Source organism: Chrysemys picta, chromosome 12 (genome assembly GCF_011386835.1).
Source record: "Chrysemys picta bellii isolate R12L10 chromosome 12, ASM1138683v2, whole genome shotgun sequence".
NCBI classification, from domain to species: domain Eukaryota; kingdom Metazoa; phylum Chordata; order Testudines; family Emydidae; genus Chrysemys; species Chrysemys picta.
The window spans coordinates 56,549,958-56,565,472 of NC_088802.1; the positions used below are offsets into that span (position 1 = coordinate 56,549,958).

The following is a 15,515-nucleotide window of genomic DNA, read 5'->3' on the forward strand; positions in this document are numbered from 1 at the left end:
AGGGACGTAACAGGCAGGCAGGAGAAAAGGTGAGAGGGAATAACAGAAAGCAGCAGGAGCTGCAGGGAGAGAGAGGAGGAGGAGGAGGAGGAGCCTCTTATGTACCTCTCCAGCACCCCCAGGAGCCTGGACTGATTCACACCAGCTTCTCAGGGAGCTTCCTGTTTCCTGCTGCTTCCCTGACCCCACTTGAGGAGAACAGGCAGTCAGCTGAAGTACTAGGAGCCAGTTAGGCCCTTAAGACGCTGGTATCTTCCCTCACTCAGGCCCTGCTACCAGCCTGCTTATTTGTCCCCTTCAAGTGACTATTGAGAGCCACTCTAGCTGGCACAGAACAGCAGTCCTAGTGAAAGAAGAAAACGCCCCTCTGGGGCAGCATTCAGAAAAAGAAAGAAAGCAAAGGAAGCTTTTCTATCTAAGGAGGAAGGAGCTCTCCTGAGATACACAGACACAAATGTTCACGCTGAGCCTTCCGGCCCCAGTGAGAGTGTGAGTGGTGAGGAGATGCCTGATCTTCCAGTTAGTCAGAGTGCAGGTGACCTGGCAGCTACTGCAGCATCCATATCTCCATCTCCAATGGATGTAACCATGCAGATTCCTGAAGAAAAGTGTAGATCAGAGAAGAGTGTGGTGGAGGCACAAGAAATAGCTGCTGCTGAATTTAGTTCCTTAAGTCTGGATGATCCAGGACTGTGGACCCATTTGAGCAGTAGGGACTTCCTTGTACTGCATGGGCCACAGCAAGTGAAAAACTTCATGTTCCCCAAAGACAATGAAAATAGAAGTTTCCATCCAACACATTACTGGCGTGAAATCTCCAATGGTGACAAAGTGGAGAGGCCATGGTTTATATAGTCAAAAACCCAGAATGCTGCATACTGTTTTTGTTGCAAACTCTTCCAGTCTAATGTTCCAGCCCCATTGGGTTCTACAGGAACAAAGGACTGGAAAAGTCTGGCATCCCCTGAGAAGGGAGCAAATCACCAGAGAGCATTCCAAAGGTGGAAAGAGCTTGAGATGAGACTAAGGTTAAAGGCCACCATAGATGATCAGCATCAAGAGAAGATTGCATCAGAGTCTCTTTACTGGCAAAACGTTCTGAAAAGGCTCATAAGCATTCTCACAATGGCAGTTACCCAAAACCTAGCACTGCGTGGCACTTCAGATCAGCTGTATGTCAAAAAATGGAAACTTCCTTAAAACTGTGGAGCTAATGGCGGAGTTGGATGCTGTACTCCAGGAGCATCTAAGAAGAGTCACCACCCAAGAAATGTACACACAACACTACCTTGGAAAAACAATTCCAACTGAGATCAGACAGTTACTGGCAACGAAAGTCTAGCAGAAGATTGTGGCAGATCTGAAGTCAGCAAGATATTACTCTGTTATTCTGAATTGCACATCTGACATCAGCCATACGGCACAAATGACTTTAATGGTGCGTTTTGTAATAACAACAGGACCTAGCAAAAATGTCCCTGCAATGGTGACTGTCAGAGAGCATTTTCTAGAATTTATTGACATTGATGATACTACAGGAGCTGGTATGACAAATGTGCTTCTTAAAAAGCTGGAAGATACGGGAATTGCGATAGCTGACACGAGAGGTCAGGGCTACGATAATGGTGCCAACCTGAGAAGAAAGAACAGAGGAGTGCAGACACGGATCCGAGAGTTAAACCCTCGGGGTTTTTTTGTCCCAGGCAGTTCTCATTCGTTGAACTTGGTGGTCAGTGATGCAGCATTAGCTTCTAGTGAGGCTGCTGAATTTTTTAATGTAATTCAAAGCATCTATGTATTTTTCTCGGCATCAACTCATCGATGGTAAATTTTGAAGCAACATCTGGGAACACCTGACACTGAAACCACTGAGTGCCACACGATGGGAAAGTCGAGTGGAGGCGATAAAGCCTATCAAACACCAAATTGGGAAGATAGAGGATGCCATAGTTGCCATTATGGAGGAGAATGCTATGACAGGAATTGTCATAGAGACAGTGTTGACACATGATGACATGCGCGATATTGATGCGAGTGATTTAGGTGATGAACTGAAAGCCCTTTCAAGATACATTTCAGCAGAATCAACTCCAAAGGCTGTTCTGGAATATATGTGCACAAATAAGATGACCACCCTCTTTCCAAATGCTTTTGTTGCTCTGCGCATACTTCTAACACTTCCTGTAACAGTTGCCAGTGGAGAACGCAGCTTCTCCAAGCTGAAGTTAATAAAAACACATCTACACTCCACAAAGACACAGGAGAGGCTGGTCGGCCTTGCAACCATCTCAATAGAGCATGAGCTGGCCCAGACTGTGGACCTTCAGGAAGCAGTTCAAATCTTTGCAACCAAGAAGGCACGGAAAGCACCACTTTGATTATTCAAACAGATAAAAATGCCAGTGTTTACTATGCAGACAAGAAAAGTTACATTTGCTGTTCAGGCGTTTGAAAGTTAAGAGTTACCTACAATTTTTGAACAAGGCATTTTAAGTTGTTAGTTCTCCTTTATTGGGGTGGGTAGCAGAGCAGTGCCATGAGAGGAGTAGAACAGGGAGAAGGCAGAATTGAGACCTTTCAAAGTTTTGGCCCAAGCCAGGGTGCATGGGGGCGTCGTTTGAGCTCCCCGCCTCTGTGCCAAAATGTTGTGGGCCGGCCCTGCCCGGCAGGCTCGGCCATGCCCTTCCTGGAGCCCAGCTGCCAGGAGCACAGAGAACTGAAGAGTGGGGCTGAGGGACCCAGAGCCACTGCCGGCTCTGGGCTCTTCCAGGACTCGCTGGACAGCCACCAGGCCCGGGGGTGCAAGGGAGCAGGAAGGTGGGGCAGCAGCCCTGGCTACTATGTGTTCTACATGCAGGGCCGTGCGCTGGTAGCCACCTGACCAGCTGGGGGGCAGTCTCCCTCCCCCTCCCCCACACAGCAGAGAGGGACGAGCACTCGCTTGCCACCGCGCAGCGAGAGCCCCAGGCCTGGTGTCAAAAGCCGCAGGCTGTCAGGCTGCAGCACAGGGCCGGGCCAGGCCACGGGGGGATCCCTGCAGTGCTAACGGAGCAGGAGGTGAGTGCAGGACAGTGCCCGGCTCCAGCCCGGCCCTGCCCATGGCCCTCACCCCGCTGCACAGCAGCTCCAGCTCCCCGGTCCCCAGCGGCTCTTGCCTGCCAGCGTGGGACTCTGCTGCCCCCCCGTGGCTCGCCCCAGGCTGTGCGGGGCAGAAGGTGCCAGCGACTGGCCAGGAGCCATTGGAGAAGCTACTCTCTCTGCTATTGTCCAGAGCACCTCCCAGCTCTGCCGCAGCCCCTCCATCCTGCCCTGCGCTCCCCCAAGAATGCCCAGCTCGAAGGCCGAGATCCCTGGCACTGTGCCAAAGGCGACGTTTAATAGGTGCTGGTGCTGGCTGGGTCGGAATAGACCAGAACCAGCCGCCCCCACCTGGACCGATCCACGGCAACCCCTTCGTTCAGCACCGGCTCCACAAAGAACTCCACGCGGCAGGACTCCATGGGGGGCGCCTTTGGCACTGCCAAGCCCACCACCCGGTAGAGGGTGGCGTGTGCCACCCCGAGGAGCTGGGGCAGCTCCCGACCCCGAGGGCCTGCCCGGCCCTGGCAGTGGATCCGGAAGCAGCGGGCTTGGCTGTGGGGGTAGGACCAGCGCAAGGTGAGGCTGAGGGAGAGCTGGTCCGGGCCAGGGCCCTTGTGCCACAGCAGCTGGGAGGCCTGGAGGCTGGGCCCTGGGGGCAGCGAGGAGCGCAGGCTGTCAGCATCCAGCACCTGCAGGGGAGACAGGGGCTTAGACGCAGCCCAGGCTCTCCAGGGCAGCACCCAGGAGGGATCCATGCGGGGAGACACCTCGCCTCAGTGCTGCCCCCACCCCCAGCCAGACCCCCCTCCCCCCACCAGGAGGGCAGCTGCAACCATCTGCAGGGGGCAGGGCTCCCCGGAGACGCTCCCCTCCCCCCCCGCCCCCAGGCTCCATAGGCAGATGTGCCACAAGGGATGGCGGGTGGGCAGTGCCGGGGCACTGTGCTGAGTGTGGCCCCCTCACCCGGATCTCCCCAAGGCGGCAGGAGAAGCGCTGTTCTTGCTGGCCTGGCTGGTGGCGTGACAGGATCAGCGACAGCTCGTGTAGGGTGCAGTCCCGCAGCTCCAGTTCGTAGCACCTGGGCGAGGGCAGAGAAGGGAGAACTGGCAGGGCCGCTGGAGAGACCAGGCCTGAGGCAGGAAGGCTCCCTGGCTGGGGACACTCACCGCCTCATCCAACCTGCCGCGCTCTGCCGTCCACAGCCGCTGAGCAGCCCGGAGAGCTGGGGGGGCGGGGTGGGGAGGGGCTGGGGCTGATGTCGGGTCGCCGGCCCTGCGGGAGGAAACGGAGCAGTTAGGGCAGGGGAAAGGGGCATAGGACACATGAGGTTTAGGAGGAGCAGACGTGTCCCAGGCATCCCAGCCTCCCCGTGCCTTTGCCAGCCATGTGACGGACCGATTCCCGGCCTGCCCGGCAGCGTGAGATCCCCGCGGAGGGGCCCAGTTCCTCACCCGGCAGGGCAGCTTTGTGGCCAACACGGCAGGAGCCAGAGTCCCATGTGGTGAGTTCCAGCGCGACCGCCACCTCGGGCAGCTTCTCCTCCAGTTTGTACAGCAGGGACAGGAAGAGCTTGGGGGGAGCTGGCAGCTGGAAAGAGAAAAGGCTGGTGACCCCCAATCCCCAGAGAGACAAGGGAGGGAGAGAGAGAGGGGGAGGGAGTTACATGGGGTACAAGGCAGGTCGCAACACACACAGCACGTGGCATGCAGCATGCCAGCCACAGGCTGCACGCAGCACCAGCCCGGCCCGTGGGCTGCGTATACACGCCGTGAGCTCACACAAGCACCAAGCTAGGCATGCCACAGGCTGCACGCGGCACCAGCCTGGCCCGTGGGCTGCGTACGCACCCCGTGAGCTCACACGCGGCACGCACACAACATGCTGTGCACAAGAACCACAAACTAGGTCTGTGGCTGCACACCTGGCCCAGTGCACAGCGGACAGTGCGCATGGCACACATTTGGCTGCACCCCCCAGTCCCTTGGTGCGGTGCAGTGCCCTGCCCTGGCTCCCCAGCAGGAAATGGGTCTTTGCCACGCCCGCCGCCCCAGCCCGCACTCACCGGACAGCCACGTGGCCCGCCTCAGGCGGGATGATCCCCTCGATCAGCAGGCAGCTGCCCCCGTTCCAGGCGTCCTGCAGGGAGCAGCGCGTGCGCAGCCAGTTGCCTGCCCCTCCCGGCGCTTGCTGCTCTGTGAAGAGGGGCTGGATCTCCTGGGCGCTCAGGTTGTACCAGGGCCCGACTTCTTCCTCCTGCAGGAGACAGCAGCCCCGGTGAGCCAGGCCATGGGGCAGGCGTCTGCTGCAGGCGAGGGACGGGCGCTGGCTGGGCCCCGTCGCACACTGACCCCGAGTCACTCTGGGGGTTGCTAATGCTCAGGCGGATCCCATCTCCCCACAGGCCGGGACCTGCCCGCCCCGCCCCCGCACTCACCTGCCCCGCCGAGAATCTCCCCGTGCCCATGCCCAGGCAGAAGCAGGTGCTGAAGGGCAGAGTGCTGATGCTGTGAGTGGGCAGCAGCTCCGCCAGCAAACCCCAGAACCTGCACGGAGAGGAGAGGCTGGTTATAGCAGTGCCACTCAGCACGGGCACCAAGGACCTCACCCAGTCAGCAGGCCCCGGGCATAGGGGACACGAAGCACAGCCCAAGATGCAGCCAACAGGGGCAGCATCCTCCCCCCAGAGCTCTCAGCAACTCTGCACCCCACTGGGGTCCCTACGGCTCAGCTCTTTATGGAGTCTGGCGCCAGCGCCCCAGGGCAGCAACACACCCGGGCAGCCACGATCCATGGCCTTCCCCGCACCCCCCCATCCCCCTAGCACGGGCACCCCCCCTTCCCTGCACCCCCATCCCCCCAGAACTGGCACTCCCCCTTTCCCGAACCCATCCCCCCCAGCACGGGCACCCCCCTCTTCTCCGTGACCCCATCCCCTCAGCACAGGCACCCCCCCACGTACCCATCCCTGCATCCCACCCCCTCTCCATCCTGGGCACCGATCCAGTGCTCCCACACACACCCCGCCCAGCATGGCCACGCTCACCTGTTCTCGTTCTGCAGGAAGTTCTCCTTCCCCAGGTGCTCATAGACCCAGCCGGGGGCGAAGATGGCAGCAGAAAAGCCGTGCTTGCGAATCAGGCGCAGAGCCTACGGAAATGCGGGGGTGAGACGCAGACGCTCAGAGCCTGGACGGGCTGAGCCATACACACCGGGGCTGCCAGCACCACAGCCAGCCTGAGGGGTGCTCTCCCTGCCCCCAGGGCGCCGGGCAGCTCACAGGCACCGCACTGTCCCTGGGAGACGGGGATGGACCCCGGGGAGAGGAGGGAAGCCCCCATTCCCCAGAGGAGAACTCAGGCTCCAGGCCTCACTCAGCCCCTGGCCACGCTCCAGGGACACGGCCCCCAGAGCCCAGCTCGCTGCCCGGGGCCCCAGAGCCGCCGGAGGATCCCGCTCGGGGCGAGGCCCTGCCCCCGAGACACCCTTCGGCCAGGCTCAGGCACCTTGTCTGTCTCAAAGCTGCCGCCTACGACCTCCCCGCGAGCAAAGACGTCGATGCCCACGTAGACGTCAGCCAGGCGCTCCCCGGCCTGCGCCCCCATGCGCTCCAGGTGCTCCTCCTTCCAGTTGTAGTTCGTGAACAAGCCATCGCAGGCGTCAAAAAACACCCTAGGAAAAGGAGAGCCCCGGTGATGCCCACCCCCTCCTCCCTGAGAACAGACCCTCAAGGGAGGGGGCCCCCCAGCTGCAACCCCCAGGCACGCTGCCGCAAGCCCAGCTCTGCCGGGGGCACTTGGGCAGGACAGGGGGAACATCAGAGCTGCCAGGCCAGGGTGGGGCTGGGAGCCGTGCCCCTGCCAGGGAGCCAGAAGGGCCGGGTGCCTTGCTACATGCAGGGCTGGTGCCCAGAGCCCACTGGCCAGGCCAGGCCAGGCGCAGGGGGGTGGCTTAGCACCCCCCATGGGGCAGTGACCCCAGGCTGTGCGGCTGGTAAACACCAGCCCGATTGCGCTGTCTTTGCCAGCTGCCAAGGGGAAGGGGAAGGGCTGGGCTGGGCTGCGTACCCAGGGCTCCTGCTCTGTCCAGCGGACGGGGGCACCCCCCCTCACCTGTTCTTCTCATTCAACTCGTTCTGCCACTTCAGTTCCCCGCTCGGCAAGACGCTGTCGTACCAGAGCACCAGCCCGCCGGGCACATCCCGATGCAGCTGCTCCCGCAGGTCCCGCAGGAAGAGGGGCAGGTTCCGTGCGGCTGCCTTCTGCATGGGGGAGGGAGAGAACAGGGGTCGCCCGGGGACACCATGTCAGGGATCCCTGCAGCCCAGGGGCTGGGCAAAGCAGGACAATCCGGCGGTGGGGGGGAGGGACGGGACAGAGCCGGGGAGGGGAGGGGCATCAGGGTGGCTCCGCTCACGCTCAGGGTGTTCTCGATGTTGACCAGCCAGCCGTCAAAGCGGTAGAAATGGGCAATGCGGCTCAGCTGCACAGCCACGGCGTGGTACGCGGCTGCCTCCCCGGCGAGGAAGGCCTCACACAGCTGGCCCCCGCACGTCTGCTCCGTGATGAACGTCCCTAGAGCCAGAGCACAGATGGCAGCGTCAGCCTCACCGCTCCGCGCGCCAGGGCCCCTGCCCACGGAAGGGGGCGTTGGTAGGTCCCTGTACAGGGTCCCCAAAATACTGCACGCATGTGGACAAGAGGCATGGGCCCTCACCAACCCCGGCCTGTCCCGGCACGTGCTGCCGTTGGGGGGGGGCGGGGGCTGGCCACAGCCAGCACCCAGGTACTGCAGGCCCAGCGGGAGGTGCCAGCTGCAGAGGAGCTCCCAGCCTCTCCCTGCGGGCAGCGCTAAAGCCAAGAGTGCTCCTGCCTGCCCCGCCCGCGGTGCCTGGTCTTTCCCGGCGCCCCCTCACCCAGCACAGAGACGCCGTTCCTGTGGGCGGCGTTGGTCCAGGTGACGGGGGGGATGGTCACGGAGTGGTGGCTGAAGTAGACAAAGATGTCGATGTACTGCCAGTGGTAGAACACGTAGGGGTCCCGGGAAGCCGAGCCCTGGATGAACCTGCAGGCAGAGGAGGGGGAAGAGGCTCAGGCTGGAATGGCAGCACTGCAGGAATGGTGCCCTGACCAGGGCTGGCCTGGCCCAGTGCTCCAGCCCCAACGTGGCAGTGACGGAGCACTTGTGCCCCCCTCCCCCCATCTATTCCCCAGGTGCCAGGCTGCTGCTGTTCCCCCAGGAGACGCTCCCAGAGCAGGGAGAGAGCTGCCCTCGTTCATCCTCCTCTTGCAGCGGAGGGGTCTGCCCCTTCCCTCTGAGCTGGGGTGGGCAGCTCCACGGACGAGGCTGGAAATCGCCTGACTTTCTGGGGGAGTTTTCAAGTGGGACATTATCAGTTATCTGGATTGCAGTGGTGCCAGGGTTCCGATCAGGGTCTGCCCTGGGCACGGCACAGCCAGCCCCTGCCCCAAAGAGCTTCCAGGCCAAGCCAGAGAGTTTCTCCCCATCTCAGGAGCCGCTTGGCAGCAGGTGGAGATGTTCCAGCCTCACCCACCGAGCCTGCAGGGGTGAAAACGTGCCTGGGGAAGCCTGCAAGATGGACACCAGGCTCCTGCACCCATGGCCCGTCTCAGAGGGTCCCGGTCCCATGGTGCTGGGTCACTCAGATACAGCAATCCAAATGGAGGTAGCCCAAATGGTTTTCCAATAGGCTGCCCCGTGGGTCTCTTGCTGCGATGAGTTTACACAGAGACACCCCCCACCCCTCAGCTGATGGGAGGAACTGGCGAGAGCCCCCAGCATGAAGTTGGAGATGCACTGCACATTAACAAGGAGCAAACAAGCTCCGACCTGATCGGGAGACAGCCCTTCCGTTCCTTCCTGGGAGCGAGGAGCATTCAGTCTCCTGGGATTCCTCCTCCGCTTGGCTCTAGAACAAATATATTCCACTACCCCGGCTCCTCGGTGCGGAGCTGTCTGCAGGCAGGCAGCCTGGGGGAGGCCCCTAGCCTGGCTCTGCCCCGATCCCACAAGCAGCTTGGACGGTCCCACACACCCTCTGGGTGTGGTGTGGTCCCATCTCGTGGCACTGAGACGAGAGAAGGAGAAGGGTCTGTCGGCGTTACAGAAGCAGAGGACAGAAAGCAAACCCAAGATTCCCCTCGGCAGCTATAATCCTCTGTGCTCAGTTACACGCTACCTACCAAACCAGCAGAATCACCAGAGACCAGTGGCTGGGGGTCTTTAACCCAGCCCAAGAGCCAAGCCAGTAAAAGGCCCCATCTCTGCAGCAGCAAACAGAGATGAACGCTCCTACCCTCCGCTTTAAAGGCAACAGGGTCTGGATGAATAAATGTGGGACAGCGCGTCAGGCCCCCTGGGCCCTCTTCCGGCTCTGCCGCACCTGGGGCGAGTCCTTTCCTCGCCCTGTGCTGCGGACAAGGGGAAGGATGTTCCTGACCCCCGCCCAGGGCCGCTGCAAGGATGGATTAAGGTTTGCAGAGTTCTGGAAGCGTGAAGCGCTGGGTAAATGCCGAGTCCCATCAGCAGAGGCCCACGTGCCCAGCATGCAGCGCTCCGTTCTGAGAGCCGTGAAGAGGACGGGCAGCTGTGGACAAGTGCAGAGCCTTGTGGCCACCCCAGCCTCGCTCCTGCACCTAGCATTGCTGGGGTCCCTCCGGCCCAGCCCCTACCTGTCCTCCAGGTATCCATAATTCATGTCGTGGCACACCAGCGTGCGGGGTCTCTTGCTGTGGAGCGGAGGCTCCCGGTTAGCCAGTGGCATCGTGGCAACGTTGAAGTCATCGTCACTGGTGGGTTTCCATGCCAGCAGCTCCTCCAGGCTGGACAGGTAGAAGCTGATGGGCTCCGTGGTGTTCTGATCAAACTGCCTTGCTGGGAGGAGGAGAGAAGCCCGAAGATGGCAGGTGGTTAACACTCAGCCGGGGGAGCAGAGCCCTCACTCACACCGCGGCGTCCTTGGCAGATGAGGCTGGGCCACGCCCAGAGGGCCTTGCCCATCTGGCTGGGCTCTTACCTGGCAGGGGGTGGGGGGCATAGCTGACTGTCTTGTGGAGGATGGTGGTTCCTTGGCTCTCCATGGCAGGCAGGAAACTGTGGAAGAGAATCAAGTCACCCCTGCAGAGACCAGGGGGCCTGGGGCTCACACCTCACTCCAGCCCCACACTCCATGGAGGAGAAATCAGGCATTTCAGGGAGAACCCAGCACAGCTGACTGGGCTGGCACACACGTGCACCACCAGCAGGAGCCCATTACCGTGTGAGCTGGCCCTTTAAGAGGAAGTTTAGACTCGGATTCAGTTCAGAAACAAAGCATTCTGGGACCGCTAGTTCCAGCAGGAGCCTGGGAAATGCAGGCAAAGCAAAGCATGTGGGGAAGGTTACCAGGATGGTCATTCATACCTAACCTTCCCTCAGAACACACTGGCTCCCAGGGAGCCTAGCTGGACGAGGCCTCTATGCAGGGGGACAGGCTGGTCTGGGTAGTGGGAGGGATGACGTACCCTACTAGGGCAAGGGAAACTGAGGCAGCGGCTGCCCATGCAGCTGTGTTGCCCCCTCGGGCAGCCTGGGCTGAGAGCAGACTGGGCAGAAGCCATTTCTGAGCAGGGGGGAGCCCTACCTGGTACCTCGTGCTTGTTCCGGGTGGTGGGAAGTTCTTGCCTCGTCTAATGCACGGTCCTGCTGAGCTCTGCATCTACCATCACCTGCTCGACTGGAAACAGGAGCGAGCACGCCGGGCTGCTACCTGCTCTGATCTCGCCAGCCAAGCAGCGTCGGGGCGAGGCAGCTTGGGGATGGCTGGGAGACTGCAAAGGAACTCCCAGCGCCACAGGAGCTAGGGGTGGAGTCCTGCCCACCACATCCACACACAATTAATGCCCTTTGCTCACAGGCCTGCCTGGACACGTGCTGCGAGCGCGGGTACCTCTGTTCCCCTCTGCTGCCGAGTTCGCGCCAGAGGCTCTCGGCTGGGGCAGGGTAGGAGGGATGAGAATGCAGTGGGAACACCAGGATGGGTAGGACGTGGGCAAGGGCTGGCACCAGCCAAACTCCTGCTTCCCAATTCAAACCGGGCCCTAGCAGCGGGACCCAGCGGGAGGAGGGAGAGAAAGATGCAGCAAATTCCTTGCACGAGAGACGGGCTCAGCTGAGCCAGGCCGGCGAGAGGTGACCACCCAGCTGGCATTTGACTGGCCTGGATGGATTATTTTATGGATTTGCCAGGGAAATAATTTAATCTGCTGGGGTGGGGGGCGGGGTGTTAGGTGGGTCTAAAGATTTGCATTTTTATCACAATACACTGGACTAGCGACTGGTAAAAGTGTCTGGACCCGGGTAAAGCGGCTGCAGAGTTCCCACTTCCGCAGTTTAAGCAATAACAGATCCAAGTGTTGAAAATCCAGCAGCGGCTGCCCACCGCGCAGGGCGCGGGCGAGGGAGGGTTTGAATCGCCCGGACGGGGATGTTCGGTGTTCGGCTGCTGACAGGTGGGGGGGGGGGTTGCCCTGTGGGGGAAGGGGGCAGTGCTGGGCTATTTGCATTGCAAAGGCAGTACCCGGCATGGACTGGGTAACGGGGTGCTCGGGACAGCAGGTCCTGCAGGGAGACTGCTGCTGAGGCAGGGGCCCGGGGACACGGGGGGGGGGGGGGGGGGGTGGAACCAAAGCGAGATGCCACTCGGCAGGCGGGAGAGTCAAAGCGAAAATGAAACAAAGGTGAAAAGCAGCAGCAGAGAAAAGAGAGAAAAACACAGCGCCAGAGAGACCTTGGCACGGCCATGCCCCCCCCAAGCACCCGGTCCCCTGGCACGGCCATGCCCCCCCAAGCACCCGGTCCCCTGGCACGGCCATGCCCCCCCCCCAAGCACCCAGCACGGCCATGCACCCCCCCAAGCACCCGGTCCCCTGGCACGGCCATGCCCCCCCCAAGCACGGCCATGCACCCCCCCCAAGCACCCGGTCCCCTGGCACGGCCATGCCCCCCCCAAGCACGGCCATGCACCCCCCCAAGCACCCGGTCCCCTGGCACAGATTCCCCCCCCCGTGCCATGGGGCACATGCAGCCCCGCCCGGCCCGCTCACCTCCTCTTCGCCTCCGGCTCCGGCTCCGGCTCCGGCCCCCTCTTCTCCCGGCTCTTGGCTCCATCCCGCCGCCCTCCGTCCATCCCCCGCGTCCTCCCGCCCCGGCTCAGCCTCCGCCCGTCACATGGCCCCGGCCCCGGCCCCTCCCGGGCCGCGCGCTCAGGCTCCAGCCCGGGGCAGCTCGTGGCCCAGCACGCGGGGGGGTCATGGGGGGGTCGCGCGGCGCCGTGGGGAGCGGGTCCAGCACGCGCTGGTGCCGCCTGACGAGCCCAGCTGGGGGGCGGGAGCTGTGCCCGGGCATGGGGGGGAGCTGTGCCCGGGCATGGCAGGACGGGGGGGGGGAGCTGTGCCCGGCTGGGGGGGAGCTGTGCCCGGGCATGGGGGGGAGCTGTGCCCAGGCATGGCCGGCCGGGGGGGGGGAGAACTGTGCCCGGGCATGGCAGGGCGGGGGGGGGGGAAGCTGTGCCCGGGCATGGCCGGCCGGGGGGGAGCTGTGCCCGGGCATGGCCAGCCGGGGAGGGGCGGGGGGGGGGGCTGTCCCCGGGCACCGGGGTGGCTGTCGGCCTAGCACAGGGGTGCGCTCCTGGGGCCAGCTGGCAGGAAGGACCTAGTTTGTTTGCTGTGTGGGGAAGGGGAGCCGGTGCGGGGCTGGGGGGCACAGAGCCCCGAGCCAGTGCCATGATCTTTGTCTGTAGAGCGCCATACGCGCGCAAGGTGTCTCGCCGACATGAGGAGGGATGTGGCCCCAGGGTGTCCCGTTCTCCCCCCACACACACCACATGGCGAGCAGGCTCCAGAGGGCTGGTTTGGGCTCCAGATAATCTTGTTTAAGGTCCCTGACAGGAGCCCTGGCCAAGCAGGGTGGGTGACTTTCCCCTCTTCCCACGTCCCCTCTCAGCTGCAGGGGAACAGGTTGGCCACGCACCGTACTTGGACAGACTAATAGTGAGGCTGGTCGGGGAAAGGCAGCCTTCCCTCTGAGCGCCCGGCCCGCCATCGAGCCTGGTCACTAGCCAGCCCTGGCGCGAGGGGAACTGCCAGCGCCGTGACACAAACAGACTCCTGGCTCAGAACAGTGCCCCCTTTCCGCACCAGGCTCCCCACGGACAGTGAACCAGGAGCAGCCACTTCTCGGGGGCTGGCGAGTCTGTTTCTCCTGCCCTCTCTGGCTGCAGGTTCAGCAGAGTGGCCGAGGTCAGTATGACCCCTACGGGCGCTAGCTAGCCTTTTCCGGGAATAGACAGCGCAGAGATTTTTAAAAAATCCCTCTGTCTTCTCGGGTAATTATCTGCCCCCACCACCACCCCCGCATCACCGTTGAGTCTGGGCGCTTTGCAGTATTTAACATTCCCCTCCCTCCGTGCAGTTGGGCAGGGCTGTGATTTTTGGGGTCCAGGTGGCAACTGAGGACTTGTCCACGATCACTCGGGGTGTCTGGAAGAGCAGGGCCTGGGGCTCGAGAGGCTCTCTCAGCTCGGCCAGTGGCACCCCTGAAGTCAGCGTTGCTCTCAGGTCCTCGGTGCAGCAGGGCTAGCTCATATGCTGCCAGGAAACGCGTTTGCTTTAAAACAACTCTTCTTGGGACTATTTTAGGTAACACTGGGGAGACATCTGCTTGGTTTGGCAAAGCCGGTGTTTGCAGCCTGCAGCCTGGCTTTCACTGGCGATGGCCCTTTAAAGACAAAGCTTTGCCCACGGAAGTCATGTTTATTTCTTCTTAACGTTCCTGGGGATGGGTCTGACACGCCTGGCCAGAAAGGGTTAAACATCCTGCAAAATAAATAACCCTCAAAAGACATGTGGGGAGACAATGGTTTTTTTTTTGTGCATTTACATACGTATGAGTAGGATCATACATCTAATCAATGTACAGAGTAAATCATACAATGTAATCAACTGTCCCTGTCTATGCTGTATTCTGATAGTTCAGATATCAAAAGAACATCCTAGCTGTAGTAAGATGAGGCCCTGAAGAATGGCAGATATTCGATTGCAGGACGTAGAAGCTAAGGCAAAAGTGGACAGACGTAAGCTCCAACTCAAGAGAATAAAGGAACAACAGGAACTGTATCATCCTGAAAAGCCAGCTCCTCTCAGCAGCAAAGATGGGGATTGACTCTATCCGGTTTGTAACAGTGTTGGTCGGTTGTTTGACTCTAAGCAGTTGTCTGTGTGTAACCAAATTTACCCCAACGCTGCCACCTTTTATGTAAATGCTTCTACTGTGAGCTCAGGTGAAGGTAACTCCATAACTTGTGCAGAGAATGTAAAAGTCAATGGTAAAAGCTGTTTAGGGCAAATTACAGCTTCTGACATCACTCTTGTTAAAGCAGATCTTATCAAAAAGGAAGATTATTTACCAAATCAGACTGTGAATATTGTAATCCACTATACGTTTACTGTACATGTGCCTTTAGCCAGAATCCATCTTGAATGCAATGGTATTAAACACGAAGTTATAGCTTGTGCAAGGAAGTTATTGCCTAAGGATCTTTTGATTGGGGATGATATTAAAGCTTTGTTCAGTCCGGTTGGCATAAATCAGTCACAGGAAAGAAATAATCGTGAACCTGTGTCTACTTGGGGCAAGTAGACACAGGTTTCTATGTGCTATGGAGGGTTTCTCCAAATGTTTGTCTGAGAAAGATAGCTGTTTATCTGTGCCAAAAGGCAGTGCATATGTGGAAGAAATTGCTGAGTATCTGTCTGGTATCTCAGAAGTGTATCTGGCATTCGATAGGGCTCAGAGAAATGTTTCTCTAGAGCAAATTAAAGTCGGTGATCAGGTTAAAGCCCTAACTGAGGAAGGAAGGGGTACAGTCTTGGTAAGTGATGAATTGTTAGCTAGTAAAGTTTGTGAAAGTAAGCCTGAAAAAAGGTAGAAATTATTTGTTTAAAGCAGCTCGGTGTAGCTTGCAAACTTGACACCATCAAATTAGGCCTGAATAAAGACTGGGAGTGGATGGGTCACTATAAAAAATAATTTTCCTTCTGTTGATACTCACACCTTATTGTCAACTGTTGGGAATGGGCCACATCCTAATTGAATCGGCCTCGTTAGCATTGACTCCCCAACTTGGTACAGCAACTCCCATCTTTTCATGTGCTGTGTATTTATATCTGCCTACTGTATTTTCCTCTCCATGCATCTGATGAAGTGGGTTCTAGCCCACGAAAGCTTATGCCCAAATACATTTGTTAGTCTCTAAGGTGCCACAAGGACTCCTCATTGTTTTTGCTGATACAGACGAACACGGCTACCGCTCTGAAATCAGTGTAGTGAGACACGATTTGTGGAACGCAACAGTTTATCTGTTGAAGGAAAAACTGGTT

At 59.5% G+C, this 15,515-nt stretch overlaps 1 protein-coding gene and 1 long non-coding RNA gene across 5 annotated transcripts; one reads left to right on the forward strand and one right to left on the reverse strand.

The window, feature by feature from the left end:
• Positions 1–2,373: 2,373 nt before the first annotated feature.
• On the reverse strand, positions 2,374–12,338 carry ENGASE (endo-beta-N-acetylglucosaminidase). Of its 4 annotated transcripts, none has more exons than XR_010591772.1 (15): positions 12,183–12,280; positions 10,355–10,441; positions 10,115–10,191; positions 9,771–9,972; positions 7,994–8,142; positions 7,495–7,652; positions 7,191–7,339; positions 6,585–6,750; positions 6,125–6,228; positions 5,516–5,624; positions 5,144–5,334; positions 4,533–4,668; positions 4,248–4,353; positions 4,045–4,159; positions 2,374–3,770 (listed from the first exon to the last, which is right to left on the reverse strand). XR_010591772.1 is itself a non-coding variant. In XM_065562860.1 (15 exons), the coding sequence occupies exons 1-15, from the start codon at positions 12,263–12,265 to the stop codon at positions 3,375–3,377; spliced, it is 2,244 nt and encodes a 747-aa protein (XP_065418932.1). In that variant the 5' UTR covers positions 12,266–12,280; the 3' UTR covers positions 2,374–3,374. The 4 variants fall into 4 exon arrangements, 3 of the variants coding, with proteins under 3 accessions (XP_065418932.1, XP_065418933.1, XP_005283196.2); XM_065562860.1 differs by having other exon boundaries at positions 4,533–4,684; XM_065562861.1 differs by lacking the exon at positions 10,355–10,441 and having other exon boundaries at positions 4,533–4,684; positions 12,183–12,338.
• LOC135974506 (uncharacterized) lies at positions 11,310–14,653 on the forward strand. Its single transcript, XR_010591773.1, has 2 exons — positions 11,310–11,588; positions 14,108–14,653. It is a non-coding gene; the product is annotated as an uncharacterized LOC135974506 (long non-coding RNA).
• The last annotated feature ends 862 nt before the right edge of the window (positions 14,654–15,515 follow it).